The sequence below is a fragment of the Photinus pyralis genome, unplaced genomic scaffold, assembly GCF_008802855.1.
Source record: "Photinus pyralis isolate 1611_PpyrPB1 unplaced genomic scaffold, Ppyr1.3 Ppyr1.4_LG5, whole genome shotgun sequence".
NCBI lineage: Eukaryota > Metazoa > Arthropoda > Insecta > Coleoptera > Lampyridae > Photinus > Photinus pyralis.
Window position 1 is genome coordinate 44,007,969 of NW_022170596.1, and position 16,057 is coordinate 44,024,025.

The 16,057-nt window shown below is 37.5% G+C and overlaps 1 protein-coding gene across 1 annotated transcript in view; it reads right to left on the reverse strand.

The window, feature by feature from the left end:
• Positions 1-16,057, reverse strand: part of LOC116171386 (cAMP-dependent protein kinase catalytic subunit 3) — a 45,948-nt gene that overhangs the window by 9,372 nt on the left and 20,519 nt on the right. Inside the window, exon 2 of the mRNA XM_031488198.1 lies at positions 8,394-8,562. Coding sequence (XP_031344058.1) covers positions 8,394-8,562 — 169 coding nt within the window. The remainder of the gene's footprint in view (positions 1-8,393; positions 8,563-16,057) is intronic.

Genomic DNA, 16,057 nt, shown 5'->3' on the forward strand with positions numbered 1-16,057 from the left:
TTTCCTAAAAAACTAAGACGGATATTTCAATTTTTTTTAAGTACCGCCGTTCTTTTCATCATTGCAAAGAATATCCACTATCGAGAATTTGTTAGACTTCAACTACAAAAGCAGCATTTCATAAGAAAGCTATTTTTCCAATATGGCGGATTGACTACAGAGGAGCCTTAAGCTGGGCTTAACTCTGAGCTCAAGCTGGTTAAACGGAAATGCACTCCAAATTTATCACATTCATCGGATAAACGGCGCAGGCAAAAAGTGCGTTTTTTTACCATCTTTGAAGGACGATAGCAAGCAAGAAACATTTTCCTTTTTCTTTGATATTTTGTGGGCTCATGTCCAAACTGCCTATGCTTTTTCGGACACAAATCTATAGGTTCACGGGAATTTCTACAGAAAAAAATGCCTTTTTTGTGATGGTTTTGTCCGTCTTCCCGTCTGTCTGTCTGTTCCCCGTCTAAATCGAGAACGAAAAGAGACAGCAATGTCAAATCTTCGCCAATCGATTTCTACGAGTTCAAGGATTAGTGCTATTGAATATGAGCCGTATCAAAAGTCTGATGTCCGAATAGGAGCTGAGTGGCAAAAAATTCCCCTACTGAAAATCGTATGCGATTCTTCATATCTTGTTTCCATATGGAGCAATACTGTAACGCAATTTAAAAATGCTAAGTTTCAGTGTTCATTGCAGATACTAACACAAAAAGCATGTTTGTAAATCGATTTTGCAGTATACACCATCACGTCAGGAATTTAACGTTGTACAATGTTGGTAATTTGGAAAATGTTGATTTAAGGCACATATTAAAAGATATTTTAAAAATGTTGCGTTAGGTCTGTCGTTTTAAAATGGTCACCATTTTGAAACTACGGGATGGTCGGAATGCTTCCCGTTCAAAAAACAGCCCGACCGATCCCCTGAATGCACAATTTTGCGCCAATAATTAATTATGGGAACATTGGGAACTGTTTCGTGCAGAACACAAATTAGAGTTAGAAAATTATGTAGTTGAGGGGAATGCGGAATTTTTCTTTCGAAAGATATTTCCGTTTTTTATCCATTTTCATAAAAAAAATGTTCGGGACCATTTTATAGTTGAAGGTAATATAGTGACTGACAATTTCTAAAACTATTTCTATTTCTTTTGGTTGATGTTGAACGGAATCAAGCTCCAACACAAGATACATGCATTTGAACAATGGCAGTTTTGTAAAAAAAAATGTGCATTGCATTACATAGGATCTCTGCCCATACTTTGTCAATCAACAGATGAACAACCGCACCAGTGTCAAGTTGAAGTGCTACTTTCTCTATTCATACATATTCTTTGGGCCCGAGGCAACATCGATAATGAAATATAAACCGTGACACGAAAAAGAAAGTACCTTGAAAATGAAATGCTGTCTCTAGTCAAGCTATTAACCTTCTGCATAATGCATCTGTATAAGCCGATACTCAATAATCAATCCATAAAAGTAAAAAAAAACACTTGGGTGATGTTTTGTATTGATTATTTTTGTGCCAAAAACTTTGTTTTTATTACCGATGTTACACATACTTACACCTGCTCGTACACTTTTCCTGGTTCTACGTTAAGGCCCGGTTGTACAATGTCAGGTTAAACTTCAGTTTGGTTTAACCGACAGATTTGAGAAATACGATTGGCCAACTTGTGACATATTAGCCAATCAAGTCCTTTAACCCACAATTCAACTATAAACTGAAGTTTAAACTGACATTATACAACCGGGCCTAAATCGTAAAATGACGTAAATCTTTTATGAAAAACAAGCGCGCGTGAGCCGTAATAACGCGTGATTAACCATTCGGATGAAGATGCGTTATATTTTCGCTTTGCTCCTGTGGGTTCTACAAAATGCCTAATTAGTTCAGGCTTATATTTAAGAGATAATAAAACACTTCCCACTTTGAGCCTTTAATTAGACGACCATAAAGCTCTTTCAGCTAAGGGGTTATTTCTAAGCGTGATGCAATCGCATGTACAAGATTTATGATAGATGCCCACGGAAATGGTATGATTAATGGACATAGATTAACCATTTTGGCGGAAACAAGGCTGGGGGCGTTTTCAAGTGACATTTGATGAAAGATGAAAAATGTCATCTTATTCAAAGGAATAATGTATCTATTCTTCTGCACTTTGAATATAAATCACCTGTCTCCTTAAAATTATGCAAAGTCCTACTTATCATTGTATTACAATCAGATACTTATCTAGTGCAATCTATTTATACTGATCATTCATCCAAATTTGGACGAACTGACGTGTTGTGTTGGTAAGGTTAAGGACCGTGTACACGATTCTTGCAACTATAAAATGTTACGGCCTCATAAAATTTCGATACTTGGAATTTTCAGGAAGTTTTGGCGGCAAATTCACGGAAGGTGTCCGCGATAGGTGGTAGATCATCCATTAAGTTAAGAAAGCACAAATCAGAGCATAACTTCAATCTTCTTGGTCTATGTAAATTTTGTTAGTTGTACGGAAATCGCGAATTACATTTTGCTTGCTACAAAATTAATAGCTCATAAAAGAAACTGGGTCATCTGTAACAGATTCTTTATAACTCTTTTTAATTCGGAAGACAACTTTATTGCAAATTCGGATTAATATCCAAACATTCCCCCTAATTTAGTAGCTTACATAAACACCTGAGAGAGTACAAAAATGTATATTTTTGAAACATGAAACTTATTATTTTTTTTAATCTGAATAGGTCATTAAAAAATAGAAAATTTACTGTTTTTGTATAGAGCTAGTTTTCACAATTAAATTCGTGCATATTTGCGAGTTTCTTCGCATAAAGCGGAAATTATAAACGCATCTTTCTCATCAGCGGACACAATTGTTAAATGAAGATTAGGATAACAGATGACAGAGTGCCGCTTCGCGTCGCTTCGGTGCAGTGCGCTCTATGTGAGCTGTAATAGTGAGCGGTACCCTTAAGGGTAAATAAAGAGAAACAAATCATTGTGGATTCCAATGACATCCGTCACTCTTATTAAATATGGGCCGCAGAGCATGGCACAAAATGAAGTTCAGAACAAAATATAATATTGTTACCATGGAAAAGATGACAGACGGTTTTTTTTATAATGATCGGTCAAGCTTGCGACGCGGCCACATAACCTTGCAATCCGGACATAGTGATGCAAATGTTAACACACTCATTCTAAAGCATGAAAAAAACCTGTATTCATGGTTTTTATGAACATTAAAAATGTGTGAAGCTGTCCAAATAGGTACTCTCTGTGCATTAACTGGGTGAATACTGTCGTGGTTTTGTGCAAAGAATTTACGACACAACCTCGGGATCGCCACGTTTATGTCCGTAGCCTCATAATACTTGATTCAAGCCGCGGCGAAGCGCTTCTTTCGCTCGCATTGATTTAAATAGTGAAACGTTTGCTGGAGCGAAACGCGGCGTGGTGTATTAAGATCACTGTTAGTGAAAAAGACGCTAACAAGTGCACGACTTTAAGCGAATGCTACATCGAGCGTGTGCGCTATACAGGCTGATTCAAATTCGAGGGCCACCATGGGGATCTCGGGAACTGTAAGAGATAAATAGGTAGTTTAAATTTGGTAAAGTTGCGTATTTTGATGCTAAACAAAATGCAGTTTTGAAACTTAAAAAATTCCGACTACTTTCGGAGTTATCCGGAAAACACCGAAATTTTGCAAAATCGTTTTTATTTTTACTGAAGTTATTTAAAAAGATATTTGGAAATAAATAACACATTATTATGGCCACTTTTTTCTCTCTACAAGATGCTAGTTTCAAATTTTAAATCCGACGTTTCGTCTCCGGTTGACCATCATCAACTTTGTTTTTTCTTATGGAAGTAATTTTTACTTTTTGGGTAATTTGATAGAGAATTTAAAAGAAAGTTCAAAAATATAAACATCACATTTTTTTAAATTACTAAATATTTTCTTTTTTTGCCTAGAAAACTTTGTCTTAGATAGTGTACACACGTAGTTTCTTGCGTTTTTGCAAATTAATAGCGCTATTTATGATTAAAAGATAGTGATGTTTACATTTTTGAAATCAGAAAAAAATTCTTCATCAAATGACATAAGAAAAAACAAAGTTGATGATGGTTGACTGGAGACGAAACGTCAAACTTAAAATTTAAAAGTAGCATCTTGTAGAGGGACAAAAGTGGCCATAATAATGTGTTATTTATTTCCAAATTTCTTTTTAAATAACTTCAGTAAAAATAAAAACGATTTTGCAAAATGTCGGTGTTTTCCGGATATCTCCGAAAGTAGTCGGAATTTTTTAAGTTTCAAAACTACATTTTGTTAAGCATCAAAATACGCAACTTTGCCAAATTTGAACTACCTACCTATCTCTTACAGTTCTCGAAATCACCATGATGACCCTTGAATTTGAATTACCCTGTATAGGTACAACGTGAAGTATACCATACAGGCGTACACACAACAACCTCAATGCACTAGGCCGCGGTCCGGACATCGTTCGCTTTGTAGCTCAGTAGTACAACGTTGGGCTACAAAACCGGAGGTCGAGTCGAACATTCTGCCGGCCACTCCGAATTAGGTTTTCCTGCAGTTTTCCTAATTCGTAAGGTAAATATCGGAGTAGTATAGAACAACTTAAGACCTTCTGCAGAGGCACCTATATACAAAGCACTATGCGGGTCACTCTGTAATTGGGCGTAAGCCTGTTGAGGGCCTAGAACAAGAGAGACAATAAATAAATAAAATAAATAAAGTTATATGATGACTATCTGTTACTTCTCCATTATCTATGTGATTTTATTCGTAATCACTTTATACATATGTTGGTAATTCTTGTGAATTAGTAAATAATCGATCACTATTGCCTTAGGCTTAGGGGAATTATTATTAGGGGATTAATTGGGGGTTTATATTCAATTAACTCAATTATTTTGACATATGGAAATATTTTGTATTTGTATACGGGGAAATTGGGGACGTGTAATGAATCGACATTCATTTTTGTGGCTAAATCAGTATCTCATTGGTTAATTCACTTGTTACTTTCATAGTTCCAGTTTTATACAAGGAAAGTTAAGCATTGAAGGACACTGGGTGGCGCTAAACCTTATACGAGGAAGCTACAAAAAATGTTATATGCCCAACGAACTAACCGCTGTAAAGTTTCTCATGCCCTTTTACTTTCACATCAGTGAGCTAACTGGCCGCGAGTTTTGAGTAAAAGCAGTGCTACCCCAACTCGCGTCACACTATAATACATAGCAGCAAAAAGAATGGAGCGAAGGAGTATGAGAGAGCAAAAAATAGTCACCTCTGTCAACACTCACGAAGTTCCACTTTCGAATTTTTAAATTTTATTTACACTTTTGTATACCCCTAAACGGGAGTGAGGCAAAATGGAAATTTGGCATTTGAGAACCCAGTTTAGAGGTGCACCATCTTAACGCAGCAGTGTTCGATATTATACTCGTAGTATAAAACCGTGAATTGTATCCTTCTATGTGGTATGGTTTCTGAGAAAAACCTCCTAAAGTATACGCACATTTTTGGGCTTTTGAGTGAGTAGTCCCTAAATGAAACATTTCGCCCTGTGGAATATTTGAAAATAATGCTTGTGTTGGTCACTATCCCCCCTCCCCCAATCCCAGATATACGTATTTGTAGACCTCCCGTTATACTTATTTGCATTACAGCTGCGTTTACTAAATTGGCATCTATAGTCCGTCTCACCTTGAGTTTACAGTACAGGCTCTTATGGCCGACAACGATGCCAAATGTCATTAGAATATGATTCGTAGTAAATGGACGGCCTGGGTTCGAATCCCGGCCGATGCAGAATTTTTTTAATTAATATTTTAGCATTTCTGCATTTCGCCAGACTAATGCTGGTCGTTGATGTAGGTTGTACCACAGGACTTGCCATTTCTATATAGTTTACAGTCTATGTAAGTAAAAGAAATGTTTGTCTGTCTGTATGTCCCTTATTGCCTTCCTAAACCGCTCATCCGATTGATATGAAAGTTGGGGAATTGTTGGACGCGAAGGTTTCTGATTTAATAAAACACTTCCTAAAATTCCAACGGGAACGGTAAAAATCGGGATTTTATGTTTTACAGTCGCAATTGCGGCGGATAGGGACCTGTCAATTAGAACGTAGGATTCTTTGAATGCGTCAAGGTGTACTCTGAAAACACTTCCCGAAATTACAAGGGATTATATATGGAATCGCTTATCGGATAAGTGGCTTGACCGCTCGGCGGTTCTGCTGGCACATATGACTATAGTGCAGCTAAAACTGTTGTCACCATACATGGAGCACCCATTCTGCGATGAATCTCGATTGACCTCACCCCTTCAGCTGTCGGAAAACGCGCACCTCGCTTTTCCTCCTTCTACCCTGTACCCATCTCATCAACTCAGAATTTAAACTAAATTGTTAATTGACAGTGCCCAAACGCATTAAAAGGGCATTTCAAGTTGGAAATTATGACAATTAGCATTCAAATTAAAATCGGCAACGGCCCCCTAAAAACTTCCATAAGGATTGTATTGCCCTATGTTCTCTGTACTGTAAAGGCAAGGTGCGACGGACTATAGTTAGCAATCTGTTCTGTGGTGTAGCGTTTATATGGCAACGCTACATGTCTATGGCAAACTGGTAGGCGCTTGGCAGTCAAGGCAACGCTGTCATCAGTTGTTCTACGAATGTCACCAGCAAGTTGACAATGACAGGCCCCCGCCGAAGAAACGGCGTGCCACTCGGTACCAGTCATGTGGACATACCCCACCATAGAAACAAGGTATAAAAGAGTGTGCATCGGCGTGAAACTTTAGTTTCCTTCAGCTGTCAATGGCGTAGATCTAAATACCTATCGCTGCATCATAGCGTAGGACCACAACCGCCCTTATAGTGTGGTAATATCACAACGACCTAATGCCGTGCTGAAAAACTTTACTAAACGTTCTCCATTGCCACGGCTAGTGTCACCTTTGCCAGTAACTCCAAAATGTCTTCGCAGAAAAGAAATCCCCTGGAAGCTGGTTGCAGTGAGCAGTTCCCCATTCGTTCATTATCCCGTCGTTTATTTCTACCAAAATGTTCAAGTTGCAATCCTTGTTAATCATCAGTTATACTAATCTACCTACGAGTATTTATTTTTTACTCGTAGTTGTCTACTGACGGTCTTGGTAAGGCATGTGATTGGATGTTTTGTGCAGAGAATGATGTTATGCTTTGCAAAAACATCCAATCACCTGCCTTAACAACATTGTTAGTTGACAATATATTTATTATTATTGTGGTGTCGAAATGACCTCATGGATATGTGCTTGTGGAATTTTGTCAATTATCCCTCTGAGACGTATTTATCTGAAGGGACATTTTGCATGCCATGGGAGAATTCCATCAGTGAGATGTGAGGTGAAATGTCTTTACTGAGATCTTGCGTTTTGCTTTATTTGACCCTTAACTTGTCTAGGACTTTTCCCCTTCAGGGTTTTTGTACCTTTTAAATTGTATGCAATTCGACCATGTACCGTTTTCGGTCGATCTTTATGTTGTAAGTTTCGTCGCTACGTCGCTACAGGAGAACTCAAATTTGTTAAAGCATTACATTCTAGGGCCTGATGATGGCATTTGCCGAAACATGTCGCCATTGATTATTTATATCTTTTTCTACAATCGATATCCAAAGTAGGCATTTGCGCTCGTATTTGACAACGCAAAGGTAATCTTTTTCGAGGAATGTCACTTTGTCGCTTATAAGCGACAAAATAGAAAAAACGCTCGCTCTCCCAATTATTAACTATAAATCAAATATGCATTGCTCAGAGTATCCAATGACAACGAGTAAATGACATCTTTCATTTGGGCATAAGATAAGATTAATATGATTTGAGTGAAAAATTTAAATTTCTGGAAATATGTGAACTGCTCGATTGTAGAAAAAATCTTGTGTGTAATTCGAGCGCAAATTGATTGTCGACTTCAAGAGATTGCCGCGCTCCTTCGTCGCGCGTCAACTGTCTCTTTCAATCGACAATATATCATTTTGCGCTCTTAATACACAAATAGCTATTGTATAATAAATGAAATTTATGGGGAAGGTTTTGTGATCTTTCTTCCGGATTGTCTTAGTTGGTTTAGCGGTGAATCATAACCTCGAGATTCCAGTTTTCTGGCCTTTTTACGTTTAAGCTAAATCGTGTATGTTTGCCACATTTGTAAGTTGTGGTATATATACTTAGAGAAATTAATAAAAATATCCCATCTAAAAATAAACGTGAAAAACAAACGTCAATAAATAAAAACAGACGCGCCCATAAAAATCAAAATTCAGTTTTCATCTGTCCAACAATCAACATGCAAAACGAGTTACTTACATGTTTACGATGAAAGGGTGTCGAATTTCTTCTAGTATCTTTTTCTCATTTTTTACATGCTCCACCTGCTTAAGTCTGATTACGTCGGCTAGCGCCAGTATTTTCATCGCTCCGTACGCGCTTGTGTATTTATTCCTGCACAGTAGCACTCGGCCAAACGTACCAGTTCCTGGAAAACGTCTTATATTAATTTATCTCATTCGGAAATCGTACTTCAATGTGCCAAAAATATGGTTAACTTAGTGATATGTAAATTTGCGAATATTTTTTAACCGACACAAAATTACTCTTGTTACGCTAATACAAAATTTGGCGCGGCTCCAAATTACTACCTTCTTATATACATGTAATAGTTACAACATTTGCAATTATCACCTAGTAGGTCATAAAGCATTGACCGCGCATTATAATAAATAAAGCAAGGAGCGTTTTAAACTCATTCCCTGAAATAACTACTGTTTAATGTGTTGTTGTTCGTCTAATAATGTTCTAATCTAAAATATATTCGCATTACCCTCCTCCTCTTCCCTTCGACGTGACTATATCCACTGTAAAACTGGAAAGAAGTTGAAGTTGCGTTCAAAAACGGTTGATGTAATAATAATATCGCGGTTTGTTGAGTTTTAAAGGCAACTTTTTTTTCAAATTATTTACGCTAGTCGTAACCGTAATTAAACTTACAAACACATTTAATGTTACATCTATTTCTTAAGTGCGCCTGTAGAAAGGAAACGCAGTTACTTTCCAAATGCGTTTTCTGGCAGTTACTGCATGAATTCGTTCCAGTTCTTGCTTTTTTATAGAACCAACTGAAGAATGTGAAAAGAACACGTCTCTCGTACAGACAAATAGCGATTTTAGTCATTTGTGTTGTTCCATGTGAGGGTATATTGATGGATTACCAACTATCCCATATGTCGCCGCATTCATACAAAAAAACCATACGTCTTCTACAAATCACGACGAATGGAATTTTTCATTGAGTTGCGTTGCTTACTTCGATTGAAATGTGACGAAATGATGTTATACAAATACAATGCATTAAGTATTGTTATATGTGGATGGTTTTTTTTTGGTATCAGCACTTGCAGTTGGGCAACCATTAATGTGTTTATTCGCATTTATTTTTGACATTAAATGTTGGTCGCTAATTCAAAATGAACACAATTTCGATCGTGTTATTCGAATTTGAAATCATTGTTGATTTATTTAGAATTAATCATTTCATGATGTCGAATTTTGTTTAAATAATCGCCTTTGAATTTGTTCATTTTATTGTTCAGATATAAGTTTGTCTCATGCTATCTCCGGCCGGTGGGATAAGAAGTTCCGTTATCACTGCGTCAGCTAATTAAGTTTTTAGATAAGCGGATTTCGCCGATAAGGAACCACAGGTGTTCAATTTATTCGAAAATGCGGTTGGAAGTGGAACGGAAAACGAAATGGTTTTAAATAGCAAAGGAAGACGTAAATCGTTGCTTTTTTGGTGGTGGAGACCTTTCGTGTATCGCAAACAGCAGTAGTTGTGCGTAATTTGTTGCAAGACGGTCATATTTAAATACGATTTCGGGTAAAATTTAATACAAAACTCGTCAGTAAAATGACATTACTTAACTCGGATATTAAAATACTCGGCCTCGTACTTCAATACTTCCTCGCTAGTAATGTGTCATTTTCTTGACTTTTATGTAAATAACTATTTCATGCTAAATTTCTCAGATTTAATAAAATTACAGTCTTATCGTGATTTTTCGTAGTAGCAGAGGCTGGAAAAATTTCATTTCGTATAAACAAAGATTTTGTTAATACTTGTGTGTAATATAGGTAGCTGGACAGGTGCTTGTGGGTGGTTTAGTGGTCGTTTATCATTGTACATCGCAGTATATTACATGTGCAAAAAACAATATTCACCTCATCACGCAAAACTACCAAATAAATGTCGGTAGATTTCGGAATGCTCTGGAAATGAGATGAGAGTCTGCTATACAGAAGTCGTGAAGTTGTAGTGTCGATTAGAAGGAAGTTAATTTTTAAACTTGGAAATAGACTAGAGTAGCAGTACTACAATTCACAATGAAATAACGTTAACACAAAATCCAGTAAGAATGGAATTAGATAGTTCATAGAAATTGGCTTCGAGTAATTCCCACTCAATGACACTTACAAAGTTACTTTTAGTTAAAGTGAATAAAAAACTGACAAAACTGCACGATGCAAGCGATCGTTAATTTCGGTTGAAGAACATGAATTATACGTAGATCTTGGCATAGATAAAACTTCTACAAATGGCGGCCGGAAGTCGTGGGGTACAGCTAATTAACTCGTACACGTGGCAGCGTGAAATGGAGTGGTGCTCTTATTACGCCCCTTTCAGGACAATATAAAACACTGGGACCCCAATTTACGTGATAATACCTCCTATCGGAGTCCAATTAAACAAACCTGACAGGTGTTGCAGATCAGTCATTAGCAGTGAAGGATCGCACAAAATGAGAAAAAGAATCATTCCCCTAGTAATTCACAAAAACCGACAAACCAGCGGAAAAGTAACAAAAATACAGGACTGTAAACTTAACATAGCTCTTAAACAGTACAACGAAACACTCAGCTAACTTCAAATCCGGACGACGGTCGCTACATAGAAAATTAAATCTACACCAACTACACACGTTACATGATACTGATACGCAACTTTTAGTAGTGTTGCAGATATCGTTGTTTTTAATTTGGGGAAAGACCGTGGAGGCTGGGGGGTCTGATCCTGTTGTATATGCAGCAAAAGAGATCGAGTGGGAAGTGGAAGTGTGTGGTATTGTTATGGATACAGATGCGATATACTGATCTGAGAGAACAAAGGGTAAACAAATTTAAAAAAATAAAAGGTTTCCCTTGTACTTTGGAACTGTTACAATAGACGGATTTAAAGCCCTTGATCTTACTATTTGAGATTGACTTTCTACTGCTGTAATGAATTTGGTGTTAAAAAAAATAATTTGAGACGGTTAGTTAAAAAAACAGATTATGAAAATTTGGCTCTAACCTTTTATCCTGAAAGTAATAATGTGGCGCAAAATTCGCTAGCTAGCTAGCAAAAGTATAGATAGGCAAGATATAATAAAAATAAAAAAAACTGATAGCTATTTTGAATATAAATCAAAACGAATTTCGTTACTTTAATTGTAGCATTTTCTGGAATCCATGGTTTCCTGATGGTACAAATCAGTACTGCCTTTTTCGAAGAGGATGTATCCTTTAAACTGAATAATACAAAAAGAAACCTGGACGTCAAGGAGGAGATTTTTCTTGGCTTGCATGGCACGTGTCTGACGAGCACCCAAATGTGGAATCGAGAATCAAACCAAATAATTAATAGTTTCTTCCTTCTCGTACACAGACATGGGATTTATTCATTCACGTACTTAATATTAAAAGGGACCGAACATTTGAACGACTCGCTCTGAACGATCATTTAAGCACAGTAAAAAAGCTCGTTCGACCCATCACTTTATCCTTACTTTCTCAATTTTACAAAACTGCCAACCAAATGCCGGTAATAGTTTCATTCGGCCATCTTTAATCGTGGACTAATAACTGCGTCTACTAAAACAAATCGCGCTCGTGTACAGGTCATTACTCAAAACCCACCGGATTGATGATTTCCGAGTTCGCGTTTCTCAGGCCGGCCGCGTGACGTCACTATTCTGATTTAGCTGTTTTGGTCACGTAAAAGGCATTAAAATTGTGTTATCGGTCGTCATCGCCCGCCAGACTGGCGATGATAACTTGTACTTTGCGCTTTGCGCCCTTCTCTTCTCTGTGGTATAGGTCAAAAAATTTAGAGCATAATGTACCCAAAATTATTCTTTACACATGGATTTGGAGTTGTAAAAGCTTTCAAACGCATTGTCTTGATGCTGAAAGAGTGCATCACATGCACATTTGATAACCGCGTGTGTGTGATTCAAAGATGTTCAATTCTTCTTCTGAGGCCACGTGGATTTTCATCAAAACACGTCAAAATCTTTATTTGTGCACCGAGATCGTTGGGAAAAGGACGATGCCCAACACAATAACATGGTCGTTAAAAAAGTGATGGTCATACTGAGGATCCTTCGATATTTCGTTGTATCGGTTTATTTCTTTTGTCTTAGTCAACTTAAAGGTTCTAGTAGGTTCCGTCCAACGTGGAATCCATCCCGTCTCTACTGAGCTAGTGACAGGGGCGCACTGCTGAACACGTAGATACAGAGAGGCAACACCGAGGGAAGTTGAGATAGCGCCAGCAATTTTATTTGCGAGCTCTATTCTGCTTCGGCTATTAGCCAAATTTGGCTTGCAAATTTCCGAATTTTATCTTCTCTGCACCTTTATTCTTCCCGACTTGACAAGACATCTACAAAATGGAGCTAATCACGTGCGCAGAAAGGTCATCCGTGCAAAGCCCACCGCCATTTGATATTGCAAATTCAGTGCCTCACACGAACCCGCATCATGAGTAATCCTCACCTAGCTGCTTCGGGCACGTAAAAAACACTAGGATTGCTTTATCGCTGGTCAGACTGTCGCCAGTAATTTTCCCAAAGCATTAATGCATACGGAATCCATTGACTCATGAAATAGAGATAGTCAATTTAATTAAGAACCCAATCACTTTTATAATGTTAATAAAAATTTGGTAGAAACCGACCCTCTAATGGAGACACCCTGTATATTTCCTAAATAGTCTTCGCCACAATGGTGTACAGAGAAATGATGAGGGATGAATTTGAACGAACTGTGACTAGGTATTAAATTTCAAATTCAAAAACGGAAACTGACTTAAGCACGTAAGACGGTAAGAAAAATATAAATCAGCCACAATTTTGATGAAAAGCTTAAGCTTAAACGAAGGATGAAAATGTAAAATAATATTGTACCTATACGTTTTCTAGACCAACATGAAGAAACAACCATACATCATTATTTGTTCGACATCCTGTAATAAACACTGTCTATTACCTTGACATTTGTGAAAGTAGATAATTAACTCTCTTTTCATGTTTAATATTTAAATTTTCTAAGATACAAATTTAGGAACCGGTACACGCAAAAGATCCAGCAACAATTGCATTAGTAAATATGCACAAACGTGTCATAAAGTGAAGTTACTTTATGTAGGTAAATGGATAATTTATTCGTCCAATTATTGACAGCAACCTGTTTCGCCATAAATTACATTCGTTGAACTTGACATTATTTTAGACAAGATTTACAGACGTAAACTCATCTACGCACGCCCATTTATTTATAAATTTCACTTAACAGTCAATTGAAAAATTTCTATGGCAAAGATCGTAGTATAAACCCACCTGCCGTAACACCGGATGAATATTGTTCAAATAAGTTTCATCAATTTAGTGGCTTGGGGTTTAAATTTTGGAACGTATTCCAATGCGGATTATTAATATTCTCGCCGATTAATGCCTGTTTTGTAGCTTGTTACACATTTTATGCGTTGTTTATCACGATTTTCGTGCGTACATTTGGCAAGACAGGATCAATATCACAACATTGCATAATTCTACACAGTTATATTGTTCATCTTTAATTTAATATTTTGGAATGATTCCCACATTTTGTCTGGACAGACCTTGTGTGGGTTTTTAGATGTCATGCAATATTTTGAGTGCCTCCGCAATCTACGCGTACGCACTTTGGTGTAGTTAAAAATACGCGACACAATAGTTGGGGGAAGTCGTATTTAATAACAATTATTGCATGCCGATTGATTGTTACTTGTAAATAATCCATTTCCAATGGAACTAAACGGGTACATGCACTGTAACGGATGTATTTATACTCTTTGGCACGGAACTCAAGTTTGTTTACTGTGCTTAAATAGGCAAATATTAGAAAAAAGTATGAAATGTTTAATCTATCTCAATGGATAAATACAGACAGGACAGTAAAAACAAATCACAGTTGACATGCCTCCAATCCAAACATATTACATATTTTGATGTGATGGCACGCAGACAGTATTTCCCTAGGTATTTGCAAATGCAATTATCAGAACCAAAAGAAAAGAAGCCAAGACCACCGCTATGTTTCCTGTTACTTTGTTTGGCCATACACCAATTAAATTGTAAGGTCTAATTACTTCAACTACCTGATGTAATTTATCGTAAGCTGTTTTAAATTTTGGTTTTAGCAGTCTAGAGGGTGTAGTATTTGGGGAAAAAGCTGCTTAAACGCGTAAAATTGCCAGTTAGAAACTATAACAGTAAATTCGAACAATAGTGGAAGTTTAAATTGGACCGGACCGTAGTGTGAATTAGATAAAAAGTGCGCGACTTTAAATAAGGTTAATTGGCAAGATAGGGAATATTATTGTGAAATAAGAACAATTAGCGAAAGTTTTTTGCCTATGCCTTGAAATCCGGTCCTACCTTAAATGCGTGCGAAAACTGGCGGCGCCAACGAGTCGTGGGATATATCTCAGCAGAATGCACTCCACGTGGAATAATGTTATAGGTGTCAAGTCTTCTGATTTGACGAAAAAATGAGATTTACTGGTAGAAAAAGTTTTGTGTCTCGGAATAGGTGCAAGTAAAACAAGTATAAATTGTGCACAACTCTTGTGCAGATAAAGCGCATTTTTTTAAACCGAAATAGCTTTTGTTTTAACATCACCAATGGAGATATTTCTTGCAGACGTCTCCATCGCCCTTTGTGAGTACTCTCTTCCGACAATCCGTTGTTGAGGTATAAGGGAATATATCCGATCACGATAAGAGGTCGAGGAGGAGAGCTATGGTTGGTAGAAATTAAGAGAACAGAAAGAAGGGCAGTAGTGGGTAGAAAACGGTTCCTTTCGTTGAGACCTTCAATTAGAATACAATGGAATGAGAGGTGAAATTAATTTTTAACCCCCCCCCCCCCCCCCTGTCAGACTTCGTCGCTCACCGATCTCGAAAAAGAGTCGCACGGGAAAGTTATAGTTTGTACAAACCAATTTATTTCGATGAAACCTTTTATTAGAATACCACGAAGGGTCGAACAATAATTCGTGGGGGGGGGGGGGGGGGGCTTTTAGGCAGAGAAATTTGAGGGCCGTTTGGCACACCTTCAAGGTATAGGCCACCTACTGCAAAAAATTCCAGGACTCTAGGACCATTCCCCTAGAAGTAGTCCAAAACGGTAGAAGTGGGTCCGGACGGACGGACGGACAAAACGCAAACAATAGCACATTTTTTTTAATTCTTAAAAAATGCGATAAAAATAAAGTAGTGGGAAATTGGTTGTTCGGAGAAAGCCGTTCGGTGGTTGAGATTAAGCCCGAAAGAGAATTCTTGTCCAAGCGCGAGAGTGTTAAAATGCGCGTTGGGCGTCCACGTACAGCGGTTCGAAAAGTTAAGTCGGCCACCTGTAAGTTAGCGCGGGGCGGTTTTCTATTTTTTGAAGAACCAGCCACGAGAGAATTGACGTTTTAAACCGCAAGATAATTAACGTGAAGTTCAGTCGGTCACCTACCGTGGGGTGGTTTTTTTGTACAATTTTCGAGTTAAGACGCGAGCGAAATGAAGTCAACCATCTGTAAGGTGCGTTTTATTTTTGTTAGAAAAACTGACGTAAAACCGCAAACGAACTTTAGTCAGCCACAAGGAATTTATCGCATGATGGAT